The 20625-nt window shown below is 52.5% G+C and overlaps 11 protein-coding genes across 11 annotated transcripts; 6 read left to right on the plus strand and 5 right to left on the minus strand.

Moving 5' to 3' along the window:
- Positions 1 to 454: 454 nt before the first annotated feature.
- Positions 455 to 2284, minus strand: PG994_012750 (uncharacterized protein; the record flags this gene model as incomplete). Its single annotated transcript, XM_066864159.1, has 4 exons — positions 455 to 597; positions 714 to 1399; positions 1501 to 1812; positions 1998 to 2284. The coding sequence occupies 4 exons, from the start codon at positions 2282 to 2284 to the stop codon at positions 455 to 457; spliced, it is 1428 nt and encodes a 475-aa protein (XP_066710307.1).
- A 1806-nt stretch (positions 2285 to 4090) lies between these two features.
- On the minus strand, positions 4091 to 4309 carry PG994_012751 (uncharacterized protein; the record flags this gene model as incomplete). Its single annotated transcript, XM_066864160.1, has 1 exon — positions 4091 to 4309. The coding sequence occupies one exon, from the start codon at positions 4307 to 4309 to the stop codon at positions 4091 to 4093; it is 219 nt and encodes a 72-aa protein (XP_066710308.1).
- A 1005-nt stretch (positions 4310 to 5314) lies between these two features.
- PG994_012752 (Alpha/Beta hydrolase protein) lies at positions 5315 to 5890 on the plus strand (the record flags this gene model as incomplete). Its single annotated transcript, XM_066864161.1, has 1 exon — positions 5315 to 5890. The coding sequence occupies one exon, from the start codon at positions 5315 to 5317 to the stop codon at positions 5888 to 5890; it is 576 nt and encodes a 191-aa protein (XP_066710309.1).
- Positions 5891 to 6261: 371 nt separating this feature from the next.
- On the plus strand, positions 6262 to 6924 carry PG994_012753 (uncharacterized protein; the record flags this gene model as incomplete). The annotated part of the gene is made up of 1 exon (XM_066864162.1): positions 6262 to 6924. The coding sequence occupies one exon, from the start codon at positions 6262 to 6264 to the stop codon at positions 6922 to 6924; it is 663 nt and encodes a 220-aa protein (XP_066710310.1).
- A 3287-nt stretch (positions 6925 to 10211) lies between these two features.
- PG994_012754 (uncharacterized protein) lies at positions 10212 to 10899 on the plus strand (the record flags this gene model as incomplete). Its single annotated transcript, XM_066864163.1, has 3 exons — positions 10212 to 10231; positions 10282 to 10574; positions 10625 to 10899. The coding sequence occupies 3 exons, from the start codon at positions 10212 to 10214 to the stop codon at positions 10897 to 10899; spliced, it is 588 nt and encodes a 195-aa protein (XP_066710311.1).
- Positions 10900 to 11744: 845 nt separating this feature from the next.
- On the plus strand, positions 11745 to 12554 carry PG994_012755 (uncharacterized protein; the record flags this gene model as incomplete). Its single annotated transcript, XM_066864164.1, has 1 exon — positions 11745 to 12554. The coding sequence occupies one exon, from the start codon at positions 11745 to 11747 to the stop codon at positions 12552 to 12554; it is 810 nt and encodes a 269-aa protein (XP_066710312.1).
- A 1052-nt stretch (positions 12555 to 13606) lies between these two features.
- PG994_012756 (uncharacterized protein) lies at positions 13607 to 14053 on the plus strand (the record flags this gene model as incomplete). Its single annotated transcript, XM_066864165.1, has 1 exon — positions 13607 to 14053. The coding sequence occupies one exon, from the start codon at positions 13607 to 13609 to the stop codon at positions 14051 to 14053; it is 447 nt and encodes a 148-aa protein (XP_066710313.1).
- Positions 14054 to 14098: 45 nt separating this feature from the next.
- PG994_012757 (uncharacterized protein) lies at positions 14099 to 14935 on the minus strand (the record flags this gene model as incomplete). Its single annotated transcript, XM_066864166.1, has 3 exons — positions 14099 to 14629; positions 14688 to 14825; positions 14852 to 14935. 3 exons carry the CDS (start codon positions 14933 to 14935, stop codon positions 14099 to 14101), a joined length of 753 nt encoding a protein of 250 aa, XP_066710314.1.
- Positions 14936 to 16266: 1331 nt separating this feature from the next.
- PG994_012758 (uncharacterized protein) lies at positions 16267 to 17454 on the minus strand (the record flags this gene model as incomplete). Its single annotated transcript, XM_066864167.1, has 1 exon — positions 16267 to 17454. One exon carries the CDS (start codon positions 17452 to 17454, stop codon positions 16267 to 16269), a length of 1188 nt encoding a protein of 395 aa, XP_066710315.1.
- A 1162-nt stretch (positions 17455 to 18616) lies between these two features.
- Positions 18617 to 19624, plus strand: PG994_012759 (uncharacterized protein; the record flags this gene model as incomplete). The annotated part of the gene is made up of 2 exons (XM_066864168.1): positions 18617 to 18742; positions 18848 to 19624. The coding sequence occupies 2 exons, from the start codon at positions 18617 to 18619 to the stop codon at positions 19622 to 19624; spliced, it is 903 nt and encodes a 300-aa protein (XP_066710316.1).
- Positions 19625 to 19863: 239 nt separating this feature from the next.
- PG994_012760 (uncharacterized protein) lies at positions 19864 to 20412 on the minus strand (the record flags this gene model as incomplete). Its single annotated transcript, XM_066864169.1, has 1 exon — positions 19864 to 20412. One exon carries the CDS (start codon positions 20410 to 20412, stop codon positions 19864 to 19866), a length of 549 nt encoding a protein of 182 aa, XP_066710317.1.
- Positions 20413 to 20625: the final 213 nt, after the last annotated feature.

A 20625-nucleotide genomic window follows, 5' to 3' on the forward strand; every position in this document is an offset into this window, starting at 1 on the left:
TAAGATGGTGCATTGAGGGTTTCGAACGCGTTGGGCATGATGGCCTCTTCTTTGGACTTGATTCTGCTGGTAAAAGATTTGAGCTTACACCCGTGGTTGTCTCGGCCTTTCTCGACGCATCGCGATATGGAATATTTACTGAAACCATGGTAGATGATATCAACCTGTCAGTCACAAGTGCGAAAGAGCGATTTGACACGACATCCAGATCCGATGTCGCAACTTGGAGATATTCTATGACCATGGCGTACCATCCTTAACGGAATGCACATCTAGGAGTATGGTCACACGGCTCACTTCACAGCAGCGACGTCAGAGTATGTGATGGGAAATGGGAACCAATCTGTCAGGGTATCAAATCTACTGTGATCTATCCAAAATTTTCTACTATACAAGACCTAATGATATAGGTTCTTTCTAATCACTTATTACCTGCGGGCTGGTTGGTCCTTCCTCATTTCTTGGCCAATTTAGACATCCCTCTTATCCTGGCACCAAAGAAGTAGAGCACATAGACCAAGGCGACGAGGCCAAAGGAGACGAAGCCCAGGATGGCCATGGCCCACTTGGCGCCGAGGTTGGCAAACATGATGATACCTAGAAAAAGAGTAAGTTTGGACATGCGTGGGGAGGTTGGGAAGCAGCCTCTTTCTTCTTCTCTTCTTTCCCTTTCTCTCTTCCTCTTTTTCGTATAAGGGAATAAGAAGACTTACCGATATGGCAGCAGCCAGCCGCGAGGGCAAAGGACGGGATCAGGAAGGCCGCGATGGCCGAGGCGGCGACGTTGGTGTACGAGTCGGCGATGTAGTTGAGCATGCTGAGCCAGAGCAGCGGGTCGAAGAAGCCGAGGACGCCGCCGGCGATGACGGGCGACCAGTACGACGTGTTGCCGTCGCACGTGAACGCGAACCAGAGCAGCGAGATCGGAAAACCCCAGACGCCGACCAGCGAGGTCAGGAAGCGCGCCTCGGGCCGACCCACGCCGCCGTTGCGCCGCCGGTCGCGCCGGTAGAACCACGTCTGCACGGGCACGAAGCAGAACATGAGAGTGACGGCGACGACGAAGTTGAGGTAGGTCAGGTCGCCGTGCAGGACCGACAGGCCGTTATTGACGACGAAGACGTCGAAGACACCGTCGAGATACAAAAACAGCAGGCCGTAGGCGAAGCCGTTGTAGATGCCCAGGAACACCACGATCGGCTCCGTCAGCATGATGCGGAACGCCATCGAGGTGATGAACCGTATCTCGCGCAGCACGTCGACCTTCTCCTCGACGATGGCCACCTCGGCGGGCGGGACGGACGCTTCATGCTTCTTGAGGGCCCGGCCAATGACGATTCTGGGCAGGGTCTCGGGGATGAAGCACATGACGAGAGCGAAGCAACCGCCAATGATGACGCTTCAGGGGTCATTAGTATTGGACTCTACGACTTGTGCCGACTCAGGGGGTCGGCGGGGCGCGGGCAGTGGCAGGTGGTACGATGTTGGGGGCACACTTACTTGATCCAGAAGATCCAGGGCAGCCCCATGTTGGGGTTCTCTGCAATCAGCTCGCCGACCGGGGAGCCGATGCTCGGGCCATAGTTGGCGCTCATGACGAAGAGGGCCATGGGCTGGCCGGCGCCGTCCAGGTCGCCGAAGAGGTCGGCAATGGTGCCGGCCACGTTGGAGAGGCCAGTGCTGCCGGCGGCACCGGCGAGGAATTGGAAGATGATCAGCATGGGCAGGTTGAGGGCCATGGCCGTGCCGATATTCAGGAGGGCGTAGATGGCAATGGACGCCACGTAGACCCATTTGCGACCGCCAATGTCACTGCGAGCAGAAAAAATGTGTTAAGGGAGCTGCGTTCCCGGCAGGAAAAGACAGAGATAGGGGGGATGCATAGAGACAGTAAGCATGCACACAGGTTGCACGGCAGCTACCTACCACATGATGGCGCCCCTCGATGCTTGTGTGCATACTCGTGTTTGTGCAATCAATGGCAGGTGAAGACATACGATAGAGGGCCCAGGAAGGCCGGCCCAATGGCCGTCCCCACGATGAACATGGACTGGCCCAATGCGACGACCTGCTCAGAGCCGCCGAACTTTTCCTGGACAAGGAACTCGGCAGCCACGAAGGTAGTGGTGGTCATGGCGATAAAGGTCTGCAGGGCGCAGTAGACAATAATGATGGACCACTTCTTCCAGCGACTCCAATGGATGGGGTGGGTGGCATCTCGAGTCTCGACCTTGGCGAGCGCCGACAAGGTGGCGTCGTCGTGGCTGCCGCTCTCCGCCAGCATGTCAGGATTTGGCTGCATCATTTCCTTTTTTCCCACCATTTTGCTTTGCTTCTGCTTTTCCAACCCCGCCAAAATGAAACCAAAAGGACAAATGATAAGCGTCGAGAGCAGATCCGGTATTAACCAGACAAGAAAAACGCTAGAAGTAGTAATACCAAGCGAAGATAAACCTGTTCTGGCAAAAATGGAAACCGAGAAGGCCGGACACAGACGCGACACGGTCAAGTGTCGATAACTTGGTGAGTCTGGGCCATTGACGGAGGAAAGTGCTGCAGAAGAGGCAACATTATGGATATATAGCGTAAGAATGAAAACCCGGACTCGGCAAGTTCGCTCTCACACCTCACACAGTGGTGTGGTGTGATTATGATGAAGAGTGGGATGGGGTGTGGAGGGTTTCAAGGGTCTCGGGTTTTCTCTCTAGTCGACGAGCCGTCTTCCTCTGTTTGGTCTTCTTCCCTGTCTCTCTGCCTGTCAAGCGGCGCACGTTACATGCGACGAAAGCGAAGAGTAAAAACTCTGCACGCGATCATTAATGGCGCATCCATCATGATGGATATCGCCCACATATTCGCTGATCCGCCGGGATTGCAGAGTGGCCTCGGTCGGAATCACGAACACGGGTGATGGATGACGGGCTAAGATAAGACAGAAATTGAGCGACAAAGCAGCTAACAAATCTCGTCAGTGTGGCGTGCACACCTCGGGAGTCGGGACAGTGCTCGGGGTTCCCTTGTGGTGCTTTGCTGGTGCATTTCTAGCACTACCCTAGCCCCTAGCGTAGCCTCTAGGCCAGGACAGTACAGGCGCATTGAGCGCTCCTTCGCCCACTCGCCCACCTTCGTCGCGACGCTGGAAACCCCCCACTCGATGGCGTTGAGATAAGCATCGCTGACGGGTGCTTGGCAACCGGTAGCCGAGAATAGCGTCATTGCTGGGCTGAAGCAGTTCACCAAGACTTCAACCCTTGAGCCCGAGGAATATGCATATCTGTATGGATTGTTCATTCCTCATAGCATATATACCCGACAATTCCAAATGAGTCCGACCTACCAGGCCACCCGTGGTCGTTCGTCAGCTTCCGGCCTAAAGCAGCTATCGAAGCTAGTACTCCGACGTATGCAGACGCTAGATGACCCCGGATATGTAGCTGAAGATGAGACCCCAACCCGCATAGGGAGCACCCCCGCTGCATTCCCGGTGGGACAGTGTCTCCCCTTGAGACCAGGAAACTGCAGTGCTCTCACTCATGCGCGGGTCACAAGGAAAATACACCAGGAAATCTCGCACTGATTATAGTCTGGCATTTGGACCTACCCAGGGAACCTGTTAGTACCAGTAGATAATGTCGATATATGCGAGTTGCCACGTTAAAGGGGGCCCCCAAAGGCTTGAGATAAGTAAACATCATAGTACCGCGTCAGGGGTAGTGTTCTGAGCTAGACGCTAACGACATGGATGTTACGGACATTTGAATATTTATTATTCGCTATCTTCTTCAGCGATGCGTTTTTTATGAGTTGTGGTTGAGAGATAATTGGTTTAATAATAAGCCATAATAATTGTTAACTAAGTGGTCTTCACAAAGTCGAAACCCGGTTGAACTCACACAGCTAATACTTCTGGCGGCTTATCCGCAACCTGCGTACGCAACAGGTCATAAACTGAAGTACGCTGGCTTCCAAATAGAGCGTCTGCATCTACTAGTTGCAAAGGCCTATACCTACCAGCGAGTTGAGGCCGCAGCTTAGAGTCCATGAGCTGCTTCCCAATTTCCAGGGCAATATAGCCGGACGGCTTTGGCTATTACTTGAACACCTCTGGGTTCTTCATGATGCCCTCGAGGAAGGGCTTGAGGTAACCTTCGCCAGCACACGCGCGGGAGCAGATGCCACTGTCGTGAATGTTCTGCCATATGGCCATACTAACTTTACTGTCATTGTCCTCTTGCAAATGCTTGACCGGCCTCTCCACGCCTACAGTTCCGTACGCCACTCGAGAGAAAATAGGGGCAACACTTCCCATCATTTGAGAACTAGATAAGTAGTTGAATCAATCTAGATGGGACCGTGTCGGTTATCAGAACGGCGACAGATGCATGGCTCACTTGCCCTTTGATGAGATAGTCTATTCGTAAAGACTGAATACGTTTCATCACATACAACACCTCACCACTATGGTAGACTAATCATGCATCTGGGCAACGAGCCATGCATAAGATCTCACAATCTTGCAACCCACGTGCCGCATAGGTGCATTAGAAGCAACATTACGCCACGCGTGGATGTTAGCCAAGTCGAGCCAAGCCTTGGGATAAACAGAAAAAACCAAGTTCTGACAGTGTGTCAGCCGAGTGCATTAGTTTCATCGCGGATGCTTGGAGTCTTGTTATGATTCCTCTTGTCCGTCATCTCTCCACAACTTGTAACATTGGCTTCAACGCAAGCATCGTTATGGCACCGTCTCACAGCTTCGCCCACGCCCACGCCCAGCACAACCATTACATGGAGCTGCAATGCATGCATCATAAATTACACATGCGACACCGTGGAGATGACAAGACTAAGCCAGCATCACCAATCAAAAACAGCGCAAGAAAATCCAGAATAGGTTAAATAAGCGAGTGTGCAAGTGCTACTTGCGTAACGGCTGGGACCAAGTCAATATTTAACCCAGCATACGTAGCAAGGCGGAAGAAGAAGAGGAGTGACTACGTTGATGTCTCTCCGGGTCCTGCCTCCCTGGCTGAAACGATAAGAACTCTGGTAATGGACACTGTCTGTTGCCAACAAAGGAGAACCCTCGCCAAGTATCCCATGAATGCTATGCAGGTGATGGCGGAGGACAGGGGTAGCTGAGGCCCCGAGCGGGGTTCAAATACTTCGGTTGCGTATGATAGGGCTACTACAGTTTCGACATCATGCCTGTTGGTTTGCAAACTTCTGATATCAATATTCTAGCCCTACACTTAAAAAACAATTCCACCAGAACTACGTTGACACGACGACTAGCCATTTGCACCCGTTCACCATGTCCGACTCGAAGGCTGACAAAGCAGCTACCCGGGAAGTTCTGGATATCGAATCACCCCTAGAGCTCAAGCTGTCGCCGGACTGCAAGTCAATTGTGTACATAACGAGGTTGAAGTGGTACCACCAAACCGGCAGTGGCCCACGTCGCTCCAGTCCCATTTGGATCGCCGACGTGGACATCACAAAATCGGCCCGCCACCTTACGGACGGGCTACACAACGACCGCATACCGCAGTGGTCCCCTCAAGGCCATGCAATAGCCTTTCTATCGGATCGCGCCAATGATAGTGGAAAGTCGATAGCCCTGTATCTGCTGGATTTGGATGCCACGGAGCCTATTCCAATCACCCCGGTGGAGAACGGCAGTGCCATTCCGAAGTTTGCTTTCAGCCCGGATGGCCAGGCTGTTGCCTACATGGCCACCGACGAAGAGACCGAGGAGGCCAAGAGCCGGAAGGAGTCTACTGGTGGGGCCTCTGTCTGGATGTACACGGCGCCACCATCTCCATCGTGGACATTGCATCGGACGAGGCTAACGTCATTGCTCACGTCCCGGGGAGGGTTTCAGACATAACCTGAGCGCAATCCGCCTTGTTGTTCTTGGCAAACAATATACCAGATCAAGACGCATCTGGCTTTGCGGTATACTCTATATCGCTCCCGGGGGGTGACGATAACGCCTCCCTCAGCTATGAGAAAATCGCTTTGGGCCAGGATTGCTGCCCAGCCGCGCTCCAACAAGTTGGTGGCGACACTTTGGTGAAGATAGAGATAGGCCTGGAGGACGAGATTCGGCTGCTGGGAGATACCGAACCTCTACTGAGTCTGACGGAAGCCATCCGCCGGTTCGATGGAAGACGGGCACCAAACAGGGAAATCGCCCTTGCGCTCGCCCTTGGGGATGACAACAACCCCACCGAGCTCTCCTCCTTTGTTTCCGGGAATATGGTGCAGCTGTCGGACCACGGACGCATGTTCCGCGACAGAAGCGTCGGTCACTGCGCGTTTGTCGCATGCGAATCAGCGGACGGCAAGGAGACGCTGGATGGAGTGCATCTGATCCCCAGACAGTTTGTGTCAACATCCGACACGCCCAAGAAGCCACTGCCGAAGTTTGTGCTGTTGCACGGCGGCCCGTATGCTAGTCGCACCGACGCCTTCGATGCATGGGATCCCCTGACCTTCATCACACCACTGCTACTGGCCAAGGGGTTTGCCGTCCTGATGCCGAACTACCGCAGCAGCAGCGGCCGAGGCCACCAGTTCGCAAGCTACACGCGGGGCGGCATGGGAATCTACGACGAGCCCGACGTGGTCAGCCTGACGCAGCATCTGGTGGCGCAGTACGCGGGCCGGGCGCCTTGGGCGGCCGCCGACAAGCCCGATGCTTCCTCTCGATCTGGCTCGGCGATTTGGGAGTTCCGGGAAGCGGCCGAGGTAAGACGGATTCCTCCGCTGTTGATATTGCGTGGCCAGGAAGATCGGAGAGTCCCTGTCAGCCAGGCCCACGGGTTTCGCCGGGCGCTGGATCAAGCAGGGCTGATGGACCAGACAGAGTTTGTTACGTTCGTACCTCTGATAAGTCTGCGAAATTTTCCAGTTGTATAATGCTAACCAGCTGCTTGGAACACAGTTACCCAAGGGAGGGCCATCATTTTACGGAGAGAAAGCATGTCGAGGATCTGATGGAAAGGATGCTATCCTTCATCAACAGATATCTGGAATGAGCGCAAAAACAGGTGCTCGCATGTTTGTCCAAAGAACGTTCTCCCTTAGAGTCACTATCGCATATATATTTAGTAAGCCAGCTGACGGTGCTACGGTCACCCCATGCAACGGCGACCCCTAAATTTAGATAGCCCCTGACAGCACCACATATAAATCAGTATATAAACCAGTCAGCTTTTGATTTATAGTCAATTGAATAATACCATCGTCTTCCTTTTCTTTTCCTCTTTCCGATAGGCCGTAAACTTGACGAGTCAGCACTGCAACGCGCGATTCAGGATGTTATAAATGGCTCGTTAATGAAACAAGCCGCCGAGAAGCACAATGTCCCTGGAACAACTCTGAGGGCTCGGATTCACGGCCGCAAGACTATAAAACAATGGAATGAGTCCTTCCAGGCCTTGAAAACAGCGGAAGAGTCTCAGATCGTGACTTGGTGCCTTGTACAGTATGATCTAGGCTGCTCACCGGCGCACGTTATTTTCCGGATGTTCGCCCAACGGATCCTTCAAGCCAACGGGATTAATATAATCCTCGGCAAGCACTGGGTTGAAAGATTTATTGCTCGCTATCCATCTATCGGTGCTGCTCTTTCTAAGAGGATGGATTTCCTAAGGCTCAACGCAACTTCCGCAGAGAAAATCATCGAGTTTTTCGAGCGGCTTAACAATCCTATTCTAGAATCGATCCCTCCAGAGTTTCGGTTCAACGTCGACGAGATCGGTAACCAGCTCGGCTGTGGAACGAATATGATAGTTATTAGACCTGCTGGAATAAAGAGAATACTAGTTGCAGACTCCTTTAACCGAGAATGGGCTTCTGCGGTCGAATATAATAACGCTTTAGGCCGAGCCTTGCCTCCTCTTATTATATTTAAAGGTTAATAGGTCCAGCAGTAATGGTTTCCGGAGGAGGAGGACTCGCTAACGGATGCCATAGAGGATTAGGTCTTTGCGGCATCCCCTAAAGGCTAGACCAACAAGGAGCTGGCCCTGGTGTGGCTAAATGAGGTTTTCATCCCTCATACAAAGCCTGAAAACGAGGACTAGTGGCGGCTCATCATCCTGGATGGTTACGCCAGCCACGTAAGCGAGGACTTTATTATAACGTGCTTAAAGCACAAGATATGGCTTCTCTTCCTTCCGGCACACTCGTCGCACCTATTACAACCCCTGGATCTTAGTCCCTTCAGTGTGCTAAAAGATACCTACCACCGGAAGGTAACCCTATACTATATGGGGCTCAATAACATAAATATGAGCAAAAGGGACTTCCTCCGGTACTACGAGCCAGCTAGAAGGTTTACCTTTCGGCCGCATATAATAACTGGCGGCTGGGCCGCAACTAGTATATTCCCTCGCGATATCAACAAGCCCCTCAATAGCCGGAACCGGAGGATGGAAAACCAGGCAGAGGCAGGACCATCTAAGCCTCCCCCCGACGTTTCCGATGAACAATTCTCCTCCACAGCGTTGCTAACACCTACGACCAGCCGCCAGATTAAAGAGTTAACGGATACGCTTAGTGGTGATGATACTATTTTCGATGGCGCGACGCGCCGGGTTTTGTTCCGGAAGCTCTAAAAGAGTCTAGATACTTTGAACGGCCAGATCGGCCAACTGGAGCACGAGAAGTCAGTTTTGGAAGATAATCTAGAGAAAGAAAGAGGTAAAAAGAGGAAAAGAGTAATGCCTAACCCCAACCAGAAGTTTGCGCGTATACGAGATGCCATGGCAGTTAAGAAGGAAATGAATAGCGTTGCACCGGAACCCCAGGCTGTTACTCCTCCATCGTCGGCGCCGGAAGCCGTTATAATTAAATCTGACTCTGAATCTGAGATTGAGAGTGTCATAGAAGCGTTTCAGGACTGAAATGGTATTTTTAGGATTTTGTGTTGATTTTTAATTAAATTATTCGTATTATTGTTGTGTAGTATTGTTGTTGGTTTTTGGGGTCGCCGTTGCATGGGTTGACCGTAGCACCGTCAGCTGGCTTATCTGGCTCCGCCGTGGCTCACCTTTGCCCAAATTGTTCCCTCGGACCATCGTCACTGCAAGTCCTTTGTTGTAAAGCTTCACCGCCCTTTCATGAATCGCTTCCCAGTTCCTAGAAGTGTGGTGCACGCTGCCAGCGATGTAGTGATACCTAAATCCTTCGCCATAGCGGGAGTGAAGATGTGGCCATTGACGCGAGGGTTAAGTCCGGGTTCGGCGGCTCCGATTTCCGTAAAATGGGGACAGTGCTTTGGCTAGGGGTTTGGAAAGGGCTCTCAGGGGTGCCGATAGAGGTAATTACATTATACCGCAGAAGGATCGACGCGTCAAAAGAGGGGTAGTCTGCAGCCAAGATGGCACCCAGGTACCCGAGTATGCGCAACCACTAGCTACTTAGCGAGCAGACTGGCAGCTCAGCTCTTGATTCTCCGAGGGCCCGCAGCAAGAGGTAGATCTCTCTTGGGCTTTCGATCTATATCCTATCAAAAATCGCCTGGCTGCTGGCTAGCTTGCTGTGGAAACCATGAAAATCCGCGGGGGCCTTGCCTTTGCCTTGAATGAAAAAGGCCTACACGATATTGGCAACAACTACATGATGCAGTACATCGACTGATCACTCTGATGTTGGAGGCCCCATGGGGAGTACTATATTCCCATAGGTAGAAATCCGACTGCGTGGCTGTGGGACTTTGACAACACCATACAGGCTAGGAGGAATCGCAATACTCCGCCCCAACATAGCCTCTTTGGCTTGCACAACATGTCGGTCTGCCTCGAGAGTGCCTTGGATAAGATGCCCTTCAGAGCGGGGTTTGAATGTGGCTCTGGTCAAAGAGCCAATAAATCTGATCCACGCCCCCTGCCCCGCGACTTCTGACTGCAAGCCAAGCGAAGGCACTGGCTGTCAGTCTTCAGGGCCGCGGGGCTTTAGGCTAGGTAGCCCGAAATACGGGGAGAAATGCCAAGAGCTGGTACTTACTAGACAGAGGAACAGAAGTGACATTCATCTCTATGTCTATAAAGGTTCCGTTTTAATTGTGTCGAACACCCGAGTATCATGGCCATAAAGTGACGGTAATCGCAATACTTCTCAGTCGGTTGCCTGCTTGCTTTGGCGAGGCTTGTTCTACTATTACTATTACTCTTTATTTCAGTGGACACCGACGAGAAACGATGGATTGGGAATCGCTAAGGTAAGGTCTGCACTACAACAACACCCTGTCTGCGATACTAATTGCCCCAGTGCCGAGAAGGTATTTGCAAAATGCGTGAAGGCGTTCAGAGATAGTCTCTCCGAGCAGGACCGACTCTACTTTCGGGACTTTTCATCAGCAGATGAGATGCTGGCAGAATTGAAACTGGACTTGGCCAACCTCAAAATACACAAGGCCGACGACTACACCCGTAGAGTGGTAATCTTCACGGATGCCATGGCGCCTTACTTCGACGTCGTGAATGCATTTGTCCAGGTCAAGCCCGACGTGATGGGCTGCCTATGGGGCTCTCTCCTTCTAATTCTCAGGGTATCTATCATCTGTTTACGGGCACACTGTATCCCTCTTACTTGCTAACTATGTCTTGGTTAGGGCACAACTACAGTGGCTTCTTTGACAAGGTGACACAAATGCTGGAGGATATTTCGACCAGTTTGCCACATTACCGTCAGCATCTCGAGTCATGCCGGTCCAGTGAGCATGTTAAAAAGGATGGTTTGGTCAAGGCGTTGTGCCTCGTCTACACTGATATCCTCGAGTTCGTCCGGCAGATTTTGGTCACTTTGATGACTCTCCGCCAAGTGTATCTGGTCCTCGACGGCGTGGATGAGTGCAAAGACCAGCAGATGATGCAATACTGCGCTTAGTACAACACGGTGCAGGGATTTTCCTGTGGGCAGGCCTGCTTGTTAAGTACTTGGCTCTACCCGCTCTTCCAGCTCGACTACGACACTCTTTCCTTCATGATGCCCCTTCTTTGGACGGGTTGGACGGCCTTTTCACCGCTATATTGCAGCGGATGGACAAGCATTCACAGCATGAAAGAGACTTGGCTCTGAGGATCTTCCAGTGGATTACCGCCAGCTTCATACCCCTCTCCGTTGGATACCTGCACACTGCACTGGCTATTAGGCCCGGCCGATATACCAAAGAGACCAATCATGCAAATCATACCAGTTGACACAACCTCAAAGACACGAATCACTCGGCACAGATAAACTTAGGTGAAGACGAATTATCCAATACCCCGCATGGTAGTAGAAAACGGAGCAGGATGAGTACATCATTACCAACAGATGGATGCACAGACAACGAGAAACCACGGACGGAAAGTTAACAAGGGCATCACCATTTAAGATTCAAAGGCCACAATGCAGGCCGAAAACCCGCCTGGGTGGATGCCAAGATCCAACAAAATATCTACACACAGCACGGTTTTGCCCCAAGGGTCGAAAATAGAGGTGAAAACTCTCGATCGGTGCCGAGTCCTAGAATTACCCAAGCGCCTGCTTCATTCCAGGGGGTATCGTTTGAATCTTCCTACCCTCGCGTTTGGTCTTTTAGCCACAATGAGCTAGACTCGGGGGGTTTCTCAAACACCAGAGCAGTCGCGCATCTTCGTAAGCAACTTTATGCAGCCATTGATACTGTGTTATCGAGTAATGCAGCCCAAGATTATGCGTTTGCTGAACAGTATTCGGATCCCAACATCATGGACCCCAACATCATGGATATCGATGATACATCTTCATCCTCTCCTCAGCCAGTAGCGGACAATCCAGTTTCTCGGCAGCCGCATCCTCAAATGGGACTTGAGTCCTCCATCCCAGCAACTGAAGCACCGCCAACCTGCGAGCAGAGCGATCAGGAGCCCTGCGGTGTGGTTAACCTTGATGTAACCTATTCTATGCTACGCTACATAAGTATCTGCTGGCGGCGGCATCTTTGGTTGAGCCTTGGCGAGAGACTTCGCATGAAAGCCTCTGATCCGAATGCTGTATCCGAACATGCAGGGTACTCATTTCACGACCCTGTCTCCGAGGAAAGCTCAGATGTCAGAGTACCACCCTGGGTTCCTTATCTCTCTCGGTTTCTACTGTCCAGACCTAACGTCACCAATTGGGTCTTTTCAAGTTATCGGTACAACCTTGAACCGGTGATTCCTGATCTCGTCAAAGCGATAGCCTTGATGTCTCACAACTATGGCCAAGCGACACCTGCGGGCCGTGAATTGCATTGGGTAGTACAAGGCCTAAACCAGCTCTCCAATACACTCGGTCAGGTTAAGGACGACTACGGCCTCATTATGAGGCAGAACCCAGATGCTATCTGGCAGCGAGCTATTATGGAAGCGACAGATCCTGACTCCTGGCCGGTCTGGTCGGAGAAAGAGGGTGCGCGTGTGGCGACAATAGACTATTCACTGGGTACTCAGGAGCCTTTTAGGCTAGGCCAGCTACGGAGCGGCCGGGAGCCGGGAGAAGTTCATTCATCATTCCACGAACCATCACTCGGTTTCTAGTGCGACTTTGGAGGCTATTAGTTCAACCACATAGTTTCAAGGGGGGGGGGGTATTAGGGTGTTGAAATAATGATTTCTCGTTTAACTTCAGCTTTGCTGAACCGGGAACGACTGTGGTCTTCCTATACTAACGCTTATGTTCCCGAAAAAAGTGCTGGTATTGAACTTCTAACTAGAACAAACTGCTGAGTAGGTAGAACAAAGCAGCCGAAGAGGTACGAGAAGCTGAATCGCAAGTTCAATAAAGCATCATAAAAGAGTTTATTAGAACCCTATACATGAGTATCCAAAAATTCTTTCATGAATTTATTAAGTCCGTGCATGACCTGGAATTAGTGGGTGGATGTAGCCAGGCGTATCGAACCAGTATGGTCCCTCGATACTGACTGTCATTATGAAGGGGCACATCGTCGGCTGCAATGGCGTGCACCCTGGATCCGGGTCGGCGGAGCCGGAGGGGGCCAGGATCGTGCCGGGGGCGAGGTGGAATACGACCCCTGGCTGGGATATGGTTATGGGCTTCGGGGCGCCAGACTTTGCGAGGTTGAAAGACCTGTGTTTGACACTCTGATGAGTCCTCAAGCTCGGTATGATTCATGTGCTCCGTCGATGGGTCAGTTGGGTCAAGAGACAGTTGGGTGCTTGTAGAAATACTTATACAAGAGCTCTCACATAAGGATATGAAATAGACAAACTTCGAAGGGGGCAAATGTATCTCCCTCTTGGCGCCATCTTCTCCACCTATTACATGAATCCTATGCAGATCGTATGGGTAAGTCATTGTGCTAATCAGAAAGCTGTCCTCGAAAGAGAGTTTTCGGTACTCTTTCCCGGCATTTTCGTACTGGTAGACAGCTGCTCCCTCAGTTCAACCAGCCGAAACTGGGCAGGGCTAAACCTGATGTGATCTTGACATGGATTACCCCTGCCACGTTCAGATAAGACGCAGGAGATTTGACATCCCAACTCCCAACGCATAACGAGGGCTAGCTCCCGCAGGCCGCAAAGTGACGTCGACAGGTTGCCGCCCACATATGAGCCTCTTAAAAAAAATGCTGCGCGAGATCCACGAAGCAGGCATCCGGCTTTTGCTAGCAAGGGGCGCCAAAGCGACCGCGGGGGACACCGAAGGCGAAATGCCTCTCCAGTGGGCCGCCATCGACGGCGCCTCTGAGGTCTTTCATCTGTATCTCTCCTCCCGCGCCGACCTGTACGGTGAGGCGCCCTGGGGCTTCCGGGTCGGCAGGACGCTGGCCCGGTGTGCGGCGACCGAGACCGCCGTCGTCAAGGACGGTCTGACGCCGCTCCACTGGGCCGCGGAGCGCGGGGCCGTGGGTGTCGTCAGGGTTTTACTAGAAGCAGGAGCAGATCCCAAACTTAGGGACAGCACGGGCTCGACGCCGCGGCGACTCGCGGCAAAATCCGAGTTGCTGAGCAGCCAAGCTGACATCCAGAAGAAGATGAAAGAGCTATTGCAAGAAGGAAATATCTTTGTATAGAAGTAAAGTTAGGCATTCATTATATCAATTTTCAATATTCTTTTCTTAAGATACGCCGTGGAAGATCCATAAAGAAATGGCCGGTGCAACCCCGACCACAGTGGCCATCCCGCGAACCAGTGATGGGGATGTCGCGTTGGTCTCCATGGGCTGCTGGCAGAAGGCCGGCTTGGTTTGATGAGGCTTTTCGCATCTCGAGGCTGTGATGGACGCTGAGATGCTGGAGGCTTGGCTTTCATCAATCTTCAGCGCGCAGGGGCTGGCCGCTGGCCAAACCCCCAGCTCACCCAACGTTGCGCAACTATGACGGTCGAGTTTATCATATCCGGCGGCAGTGGTCTGGGTGCCGGTCACGTTGAACTCTAGGGCCTCTATGGTGGCGCAGCTTTCGGGGTCGCTAGTGGCGGCCGCAAAATTCGGCTGTTTTGCCCCTTTCTCCAGGCGAAAGTAAATATAGCTGTCGTGATTAAAGCCACTGGAACCATCTGGAAGTCGGTTGGGAGAGGTGCAATTGTGAGCCAAGATGCTCCAGGCCAGCGAGAAGTGGCCTTCGGCGTCTTCGCCTATCAGCTTTATCTGTGTAAGCAGTGGCGTAATACGTGTTGGTCTTGCTGTGGTTCGCCTCCTTGTTCACTGAGATGAGGCCTCCGTCAACCCATGCACGACCAGAAGTATCGCCCAGTTTGCCAACATGCCACGGGATGTAGAGGGCCAGAGGTTCGGCCGCGGGAAAATTTTGCACGGCAAAGACGATGGGGAACAGCTCGGGGGGCTGTAGGTGTCGTTGTGCGGAAAGACAAAGTCGAACTCGACCGTCTGGTCTGCTGCGGCACAGCCCAGCCAGATGGTCCCAGCCAGCGCAGCTGCGGCGAAAGCGAACATGGTAAAATAAAAGGTTCGTGGTCAATTTCGGAAACGTAGTGGGAGTTGCGATATAAATCAGGCCTTATTGTGAGGGGGGCCAGTAGATGACGGTGAAGAAGAAGTTGAAGTTTTCTATTCCCTCCCTTCCCTTTTGGCTTTTAGACTACAGCCTGATTTTGAGATTGGCTGGATTTCGCAACCAGTGTCGTGTCATTTGAGTATCGAAAGAGTTAAAAACATAAATGGAACAAGCTTGGATGAGATGGCTGCTAGACGCTTGGCGAACGGTGTGACGGGAGTGACGGGGGCTGGATGGATATATTTGCCATTAGCATTTGGGTAGACATGCTTATTTCGCTTAATCTGTATATATTCCGCTAGAACCCCTATTTAATACCGCCGATAATACGGAGAAACTCCACATGTCGACCGAGAAAGGCGGGTCGGACGGGCCGAGCCATAGGAATAGCTTCGGTTTTATTACCATGTTTGCACAGCAGACATACGGTGTCGGTCGACCTTGGGTAAGCCGGATTCCGAGCAATATGTAGAGCAGCGCTGTCCATCCACGATAAAGGGCATCCACCTCAGCTCTGTAGTGCGACACTGCAGCAGCCTTAATATTCCCTGTATTGAGAACTGTAGCCAAAGAATAGCCGTGTTCCTCTTCTGCGGGATCACGCTTGATCCCCTGGTTTCTTTTGAAGGCGCCAGAGCAAGATCTAGCGGTTGTGAGACTCTACCGCACCTCCGGCGACTGCTTGGACAGCTTCATCGACATCGTCGCCAGCTCGACGTTCTCTGGCTGTCAATACGCTGACAGGCGTGCATCACTTTACATATGGAAGCGATCCATTACGGGTAAGATATCTTGGTGGACCTGAAAAGCACCCATGCGTGCGCCTGCTGAATGACTTCGGACGGCACATTCCGTTAACCTAGCCCAGTTCTGCTCCGTCATCTCGCGGCCGGTGCACTGTGACTGAACTGACCTAATCTTTAAAGGCACCAACTAGATGCGCCCCCAGACCACCAGCATCGCGGAGCATCCCGATCTCCGAATGTTATGGGGCCGATCGTCTAAACTCATGGGATCCATCGTCAACTGCTTGTACCTAGACATGACCTCAATCTATACTTTGAGTCTTTCGAGGAAGCTCTTGAAATGTAACACCACCTTTTCCTGTTAAAAGCTAGTCTCCAGTTATCGGTAGTGCGGTACCGTGCTTAGTACATAATTTAAATAACTCGGAACGTGCGTCGTGTAATAGCAACTATAAGATCTTTACATTATACTTTATTTTATATTATTATAAATCAAGTCACGTTAACTCCATTAATCTTTACATCTAACTAACCACGCTACCATGCTCCATATTGAAAGCCTGACGCATTACAGAAATCTCGAACAGCATGATGGAACGGCAGGCCAATACAGACACGGCGAACCGCGCAACCACCTGAAATGCATCACGGGTGCCGACAAAAAGGATACCCGAGAGCACCAGAGTCCCAAAGATTATATGCACCAAGACGGATGTGCTGAGGATCCAGGAGCAGAATATCTCTCGTTTGCGCTTGGGCGATACCTCCACCTGCAGTGCCTGCAACGTTGACGGGACCTGGATTTGGCGACGGGCATAGGCAAACATGTTGGCAGGTAGTTTGGAAAGCCATGCAACCAGCCTGACTTGGCCTTGCTGTTGCTCCAAGCCCTCCTCGTCAGGCTTCTTGGGCCGCTGCACCTGAGACCGGAGCAGCACGACTCCCAGGCCATGGATGGGAATGACCAGGAGCCCCCATAGCATAGCGAATAGAGAGCTCTCAGGCATGAATGTACAGACAGCCTTGGAGCCCAGCTCCCAGTCCAGCATGGCGATATTGACCACGGACGCGATAGCCAGAAGGTACTCCAGAGCATTGATCATCATCCTTGTCCTGCCGACCGGAGCGGCGTAGTGCAGTTGCCGTTCCTTCTTGCGCAGCGATTCCAGCGGGTCCTCGGGAATTTCGAAAGCCCTGCCCATCCAGACACTTGGGCTACCGAGCGCAAGCAGGAGCGCGAGCAGGGGTCGACGGCCCACCACGGCCACCATCGCAAGCTCGCTCGTGTTGGATCCGAGGAATACCAGAATGGTGGGCGTCAGACCTAGCAGCACGCTGGCGGTCGACATTTTGGCCTTGATGAATTCCGACTTGTTTTCCAGCAAGCAGCCCACGACTGGCTGGGTCAATTGCGGAAACAAGAGAAACGTGAGTATAGGTATACCAGGTAAGGCGATGAAGTTCGGACGTACTGCGGAGTCTGCCGAGCCACCCTCCATCCAATCGATGTTGTTGTAATCCTTGATACCCGCCCTATACTTCTTGTACGGCTCGGAGCACTCGTTTTCCAGAAGTGTCTCGAAGGTCAGGCGGAATTGCGGAAACCAGCTTTGGAACTTGTTGGTATTTTCGCTAGCAATTGCCACTGGGGCCAAGTAAAGCAGCAACCACAGCAGCGCAAGCCGGGATGAACCACATCTTGAGTACTGCATCAGCTTGTCAAGAACCCGGTTTCTCGTAGGAGGGATGATGCAACGGGTTGGAGTGATTTGAAGTGTGCGAGGGAAAAGGAAGAAAGGTCTAGACGAAGACGGTTTGGTACGTGAAAAGAGGAGGATTAAGGGTGTGATCGGTTCGAAATTACTGCCATGGCAGTATAGTCGCCCGATACATTTCAGTGTGGGGTCGTTATGCATGTACTGCTGAAGCTCGGCCCATACTAATTTGGCAGGCAATATCTTCAAGCAGGTGGCCCTTCTCCCATTCTCCTGTCTCATGCGATACTTTTCACATCACCGTCAATTCCTTCCATCACGACGTCAACGGCAGTGCTGTTGGGACATGAGCATTACTGCCATGAGCGATACCGGATCGTGTAAAACGTCGGCTCGATGAGGGAAAGTACGATGGAGTGAGTGCCCATGTCTAGCGCGATACACTGCCAGAATTACACAAAATGGACAATGCAGAATTGGGTGCCGAAAAGGGTTTGGCGGCATGAATAACCTTGCAACCCCATGGGGGTGGCTATAGTTATGGCAGAAGCTCAAATTGACCATTCTGCCGGGCTATCGCAGTAAATTCGAACCGATCACACCCTAAGGGCTGAGTAGAGCCCCACAGGAAGCCGAGCCGCTTTTTCGTATCCCTGTTCCTGATCTGACGCTTTCTAGGATGGGAATAGTGAAAGTGGATCTAACGAACATTGAAAAGAGGGTTACAGGGCTGAAGTATACGATAACCTCATACCGGAGCTAGCAGTAGCTTATACTCAAGTTACAGTCAATAATAGGTACATATTCACCCATTAAAGACCCAGATAGCATATATGAAGCGCCCAGCCCTGTCTCTTGATTTTACCCGGGCCAACTTCAATACTGTCTGATCTGGAATGTCAAGTCCGCAACTCCCAGCCGGCTAATCGCTACCACGTTCACCCATTCTTAGACTGGTACCACCTTATTCTCACGTAAGGCAGTTGCGTCGGGAATAAATAAGATATCACTTGCTTGACAGGGTTCCCCTCTCTACCTATTCATGGTGATATTAGCTATCCGCACCTGGAGGCGGAATGCTACATTTTGGTTCGACCTCTCTAACTAGCTAACGTCCTTGCGCCAGATCCAACCTTCTTGTCACCCACGGTAACCATCAATGGATTTCTGGAAATCGAAGCCGAGGAAATTTTTCAGGACAGCCCTTACCTTCACGCCGACCGTACATGGTGATGTCTACCCTTCCATCGACCCGAGCAACCCGGGACTCAGCCTATCCGGGAAGGTGGTGATAGTGACAGGAAGCAGTAAAGGGATTGGGGCAACGGTACTGTGGAATGCTTAACCAACCTCGGCGCCATGTGCATCGCTTCTAACACACCTGATCTAGGGTATTGCCCCAGCATTCGTCAAGGCCGGAGTCAAAGGGCTTGTATTGGTGGCCAGGGGAGCTGAAGGGTTGAAGGAGACCGAATCGCAGATACGCAATATCAGCTCGGCAGTCGACTTTGTCAGTGTTCCCACCGATATATCCGATGCAGGTGCAGTCGATGTACTGTTTCAGACAATCGCGACCAAGTTCGGCCACGCCGACATCGTGGTCAACAATGCGGGCGTCAACATCAACCACGGCCCACTGATCGGGGATCAAGACCCCGACCTCTGGTGGCGCAACTTCGAGATCAACGTCAAGGGCCAGTTCCTGATGACCCGGAAGTTCCTCCACCAGGTCCCGGTCGGTGCCATAGCCAGCATCATCGACATCACCACAGCGGGGGCGTGGCCCGTCATCCCCGAAAGCAGCGGCTACTTCCCTCCCAAGCTCTCGGCGCTGCAGATGACGCCCTTCGTGGCCGAGTCGTACCCCCACGTCACCGCGGTGGCGGTACACCCCGGCATGTTCGACACGGATATCGTGCCCGAGGAGGCGCGGGACATCCACGAGTACTGCGACATGGAAGCGCCGGAGCTGGTCGGTGGGTTTGTTGTGTGGCTTTCGCATCCACTTGCCCACTTCCTGACGGGCAGATTCGTGTCGGCTCAATGGGATGTCGACGAGTTGTTGGGTCGCAAGGATGAGATCGTCAGTACATGGAGGAAGCTGCAGTTGGATATGACGGGACCATTCGGCATGAAACAGTTCTCCCCGCCAAAGGCAGTGGAATGATGCTAAGCCCGATCCAGGCGAAATGACTACATGTGTATTACTAGCCAATGAGCGAGCTATGATGCACATCTCTGATCCCCATGCACTCGAAAAGGGGAAATGCTCTACTTGTGAAAGGCTCGATCACCCTTGATCAAACTGTACCATAAAAAATAGGATACCCATGAAAAAAAAAGGAAATTTAACGGTAGCCCAGCAGTCTTTGAGGCGATGGCCCATCTAGAAACCGCCTGTCTCCGTCACATAGATTGCGGAAAAGGCTCCCTCGGGCCCCTCAAATACCACGGCGGCACGCACCTCCGCTCCACGCACTCCCGACAGTATCCCCCGTGCCACGCGCGACGACACTCGCAAATGCGACAGATCTCCGTATATCTCGAACTCGAAATCGATACCCGCGTGGTCGTGCAGTAGCAGCAGTTGTAGCCGCCGCCGGGGCGATAGTGGCCTCCACCACCTCTGTCTCGGCTTCCTCGACAGCACCCGCGCCCCCGACAGCCGCAGCGGCACGACGGCGTCCCGTCGCAGCAGCAGCGATCGGGCCGGACCGACATGTGCGAGCCGCGCCGGTTGTAGATCAGAGTGTTGCTGTCGTGCAGAAGGCTCTCGTTTATGACGAGGCTGCCGTCGTTGACGATGTAGCGCGTCGGGTAGCCCGAGTGGCGGACCTCGCGGTTGAAACGGCGCGCGAGCTGGTCGTCCTCGCGCCCGTCGGTCCGGCAGGAGGGGGCGGTGGGGAAGGGGGAATGGGGACGGGAACGGGAGCGGGAAGCGGGACGGGGTCGCATCCTCCTATGCGATAGGAGGAGGAGCTGCGGCTCGAGTGGCTGCTGTGGTGCGAGTGGCGGCCCATTGTTGTTGTTATTGTTGTTGTTGGTTTTTACTTGATCAAATTGGTGGTAGGATCAGGCGCGTGTCAAACTCAACCCTCCCTTTCCATTCTCTAGAAATGTGTCCGTCGAAATGTCTTAGTAGCTGAGACAAGCGTGGTCAGTGGGCTG

Source organism: Apiospora phragmitis (assembly GCF_038363925.1).
Source record: "Apiospora phragmitis strain CBS 135458 chromosome Unknown utg000010l:1.0-9815664.0:9184709.0-9829525.0, whole genome shotgun sequence".
Taxonomy (NCBI): Eukaryota; Fungi; Ascomycota; class Sordariomycetes; order Amphisphaeriales; family Apiosporaceae; genus Apiospora; species Apiospora phragmitis.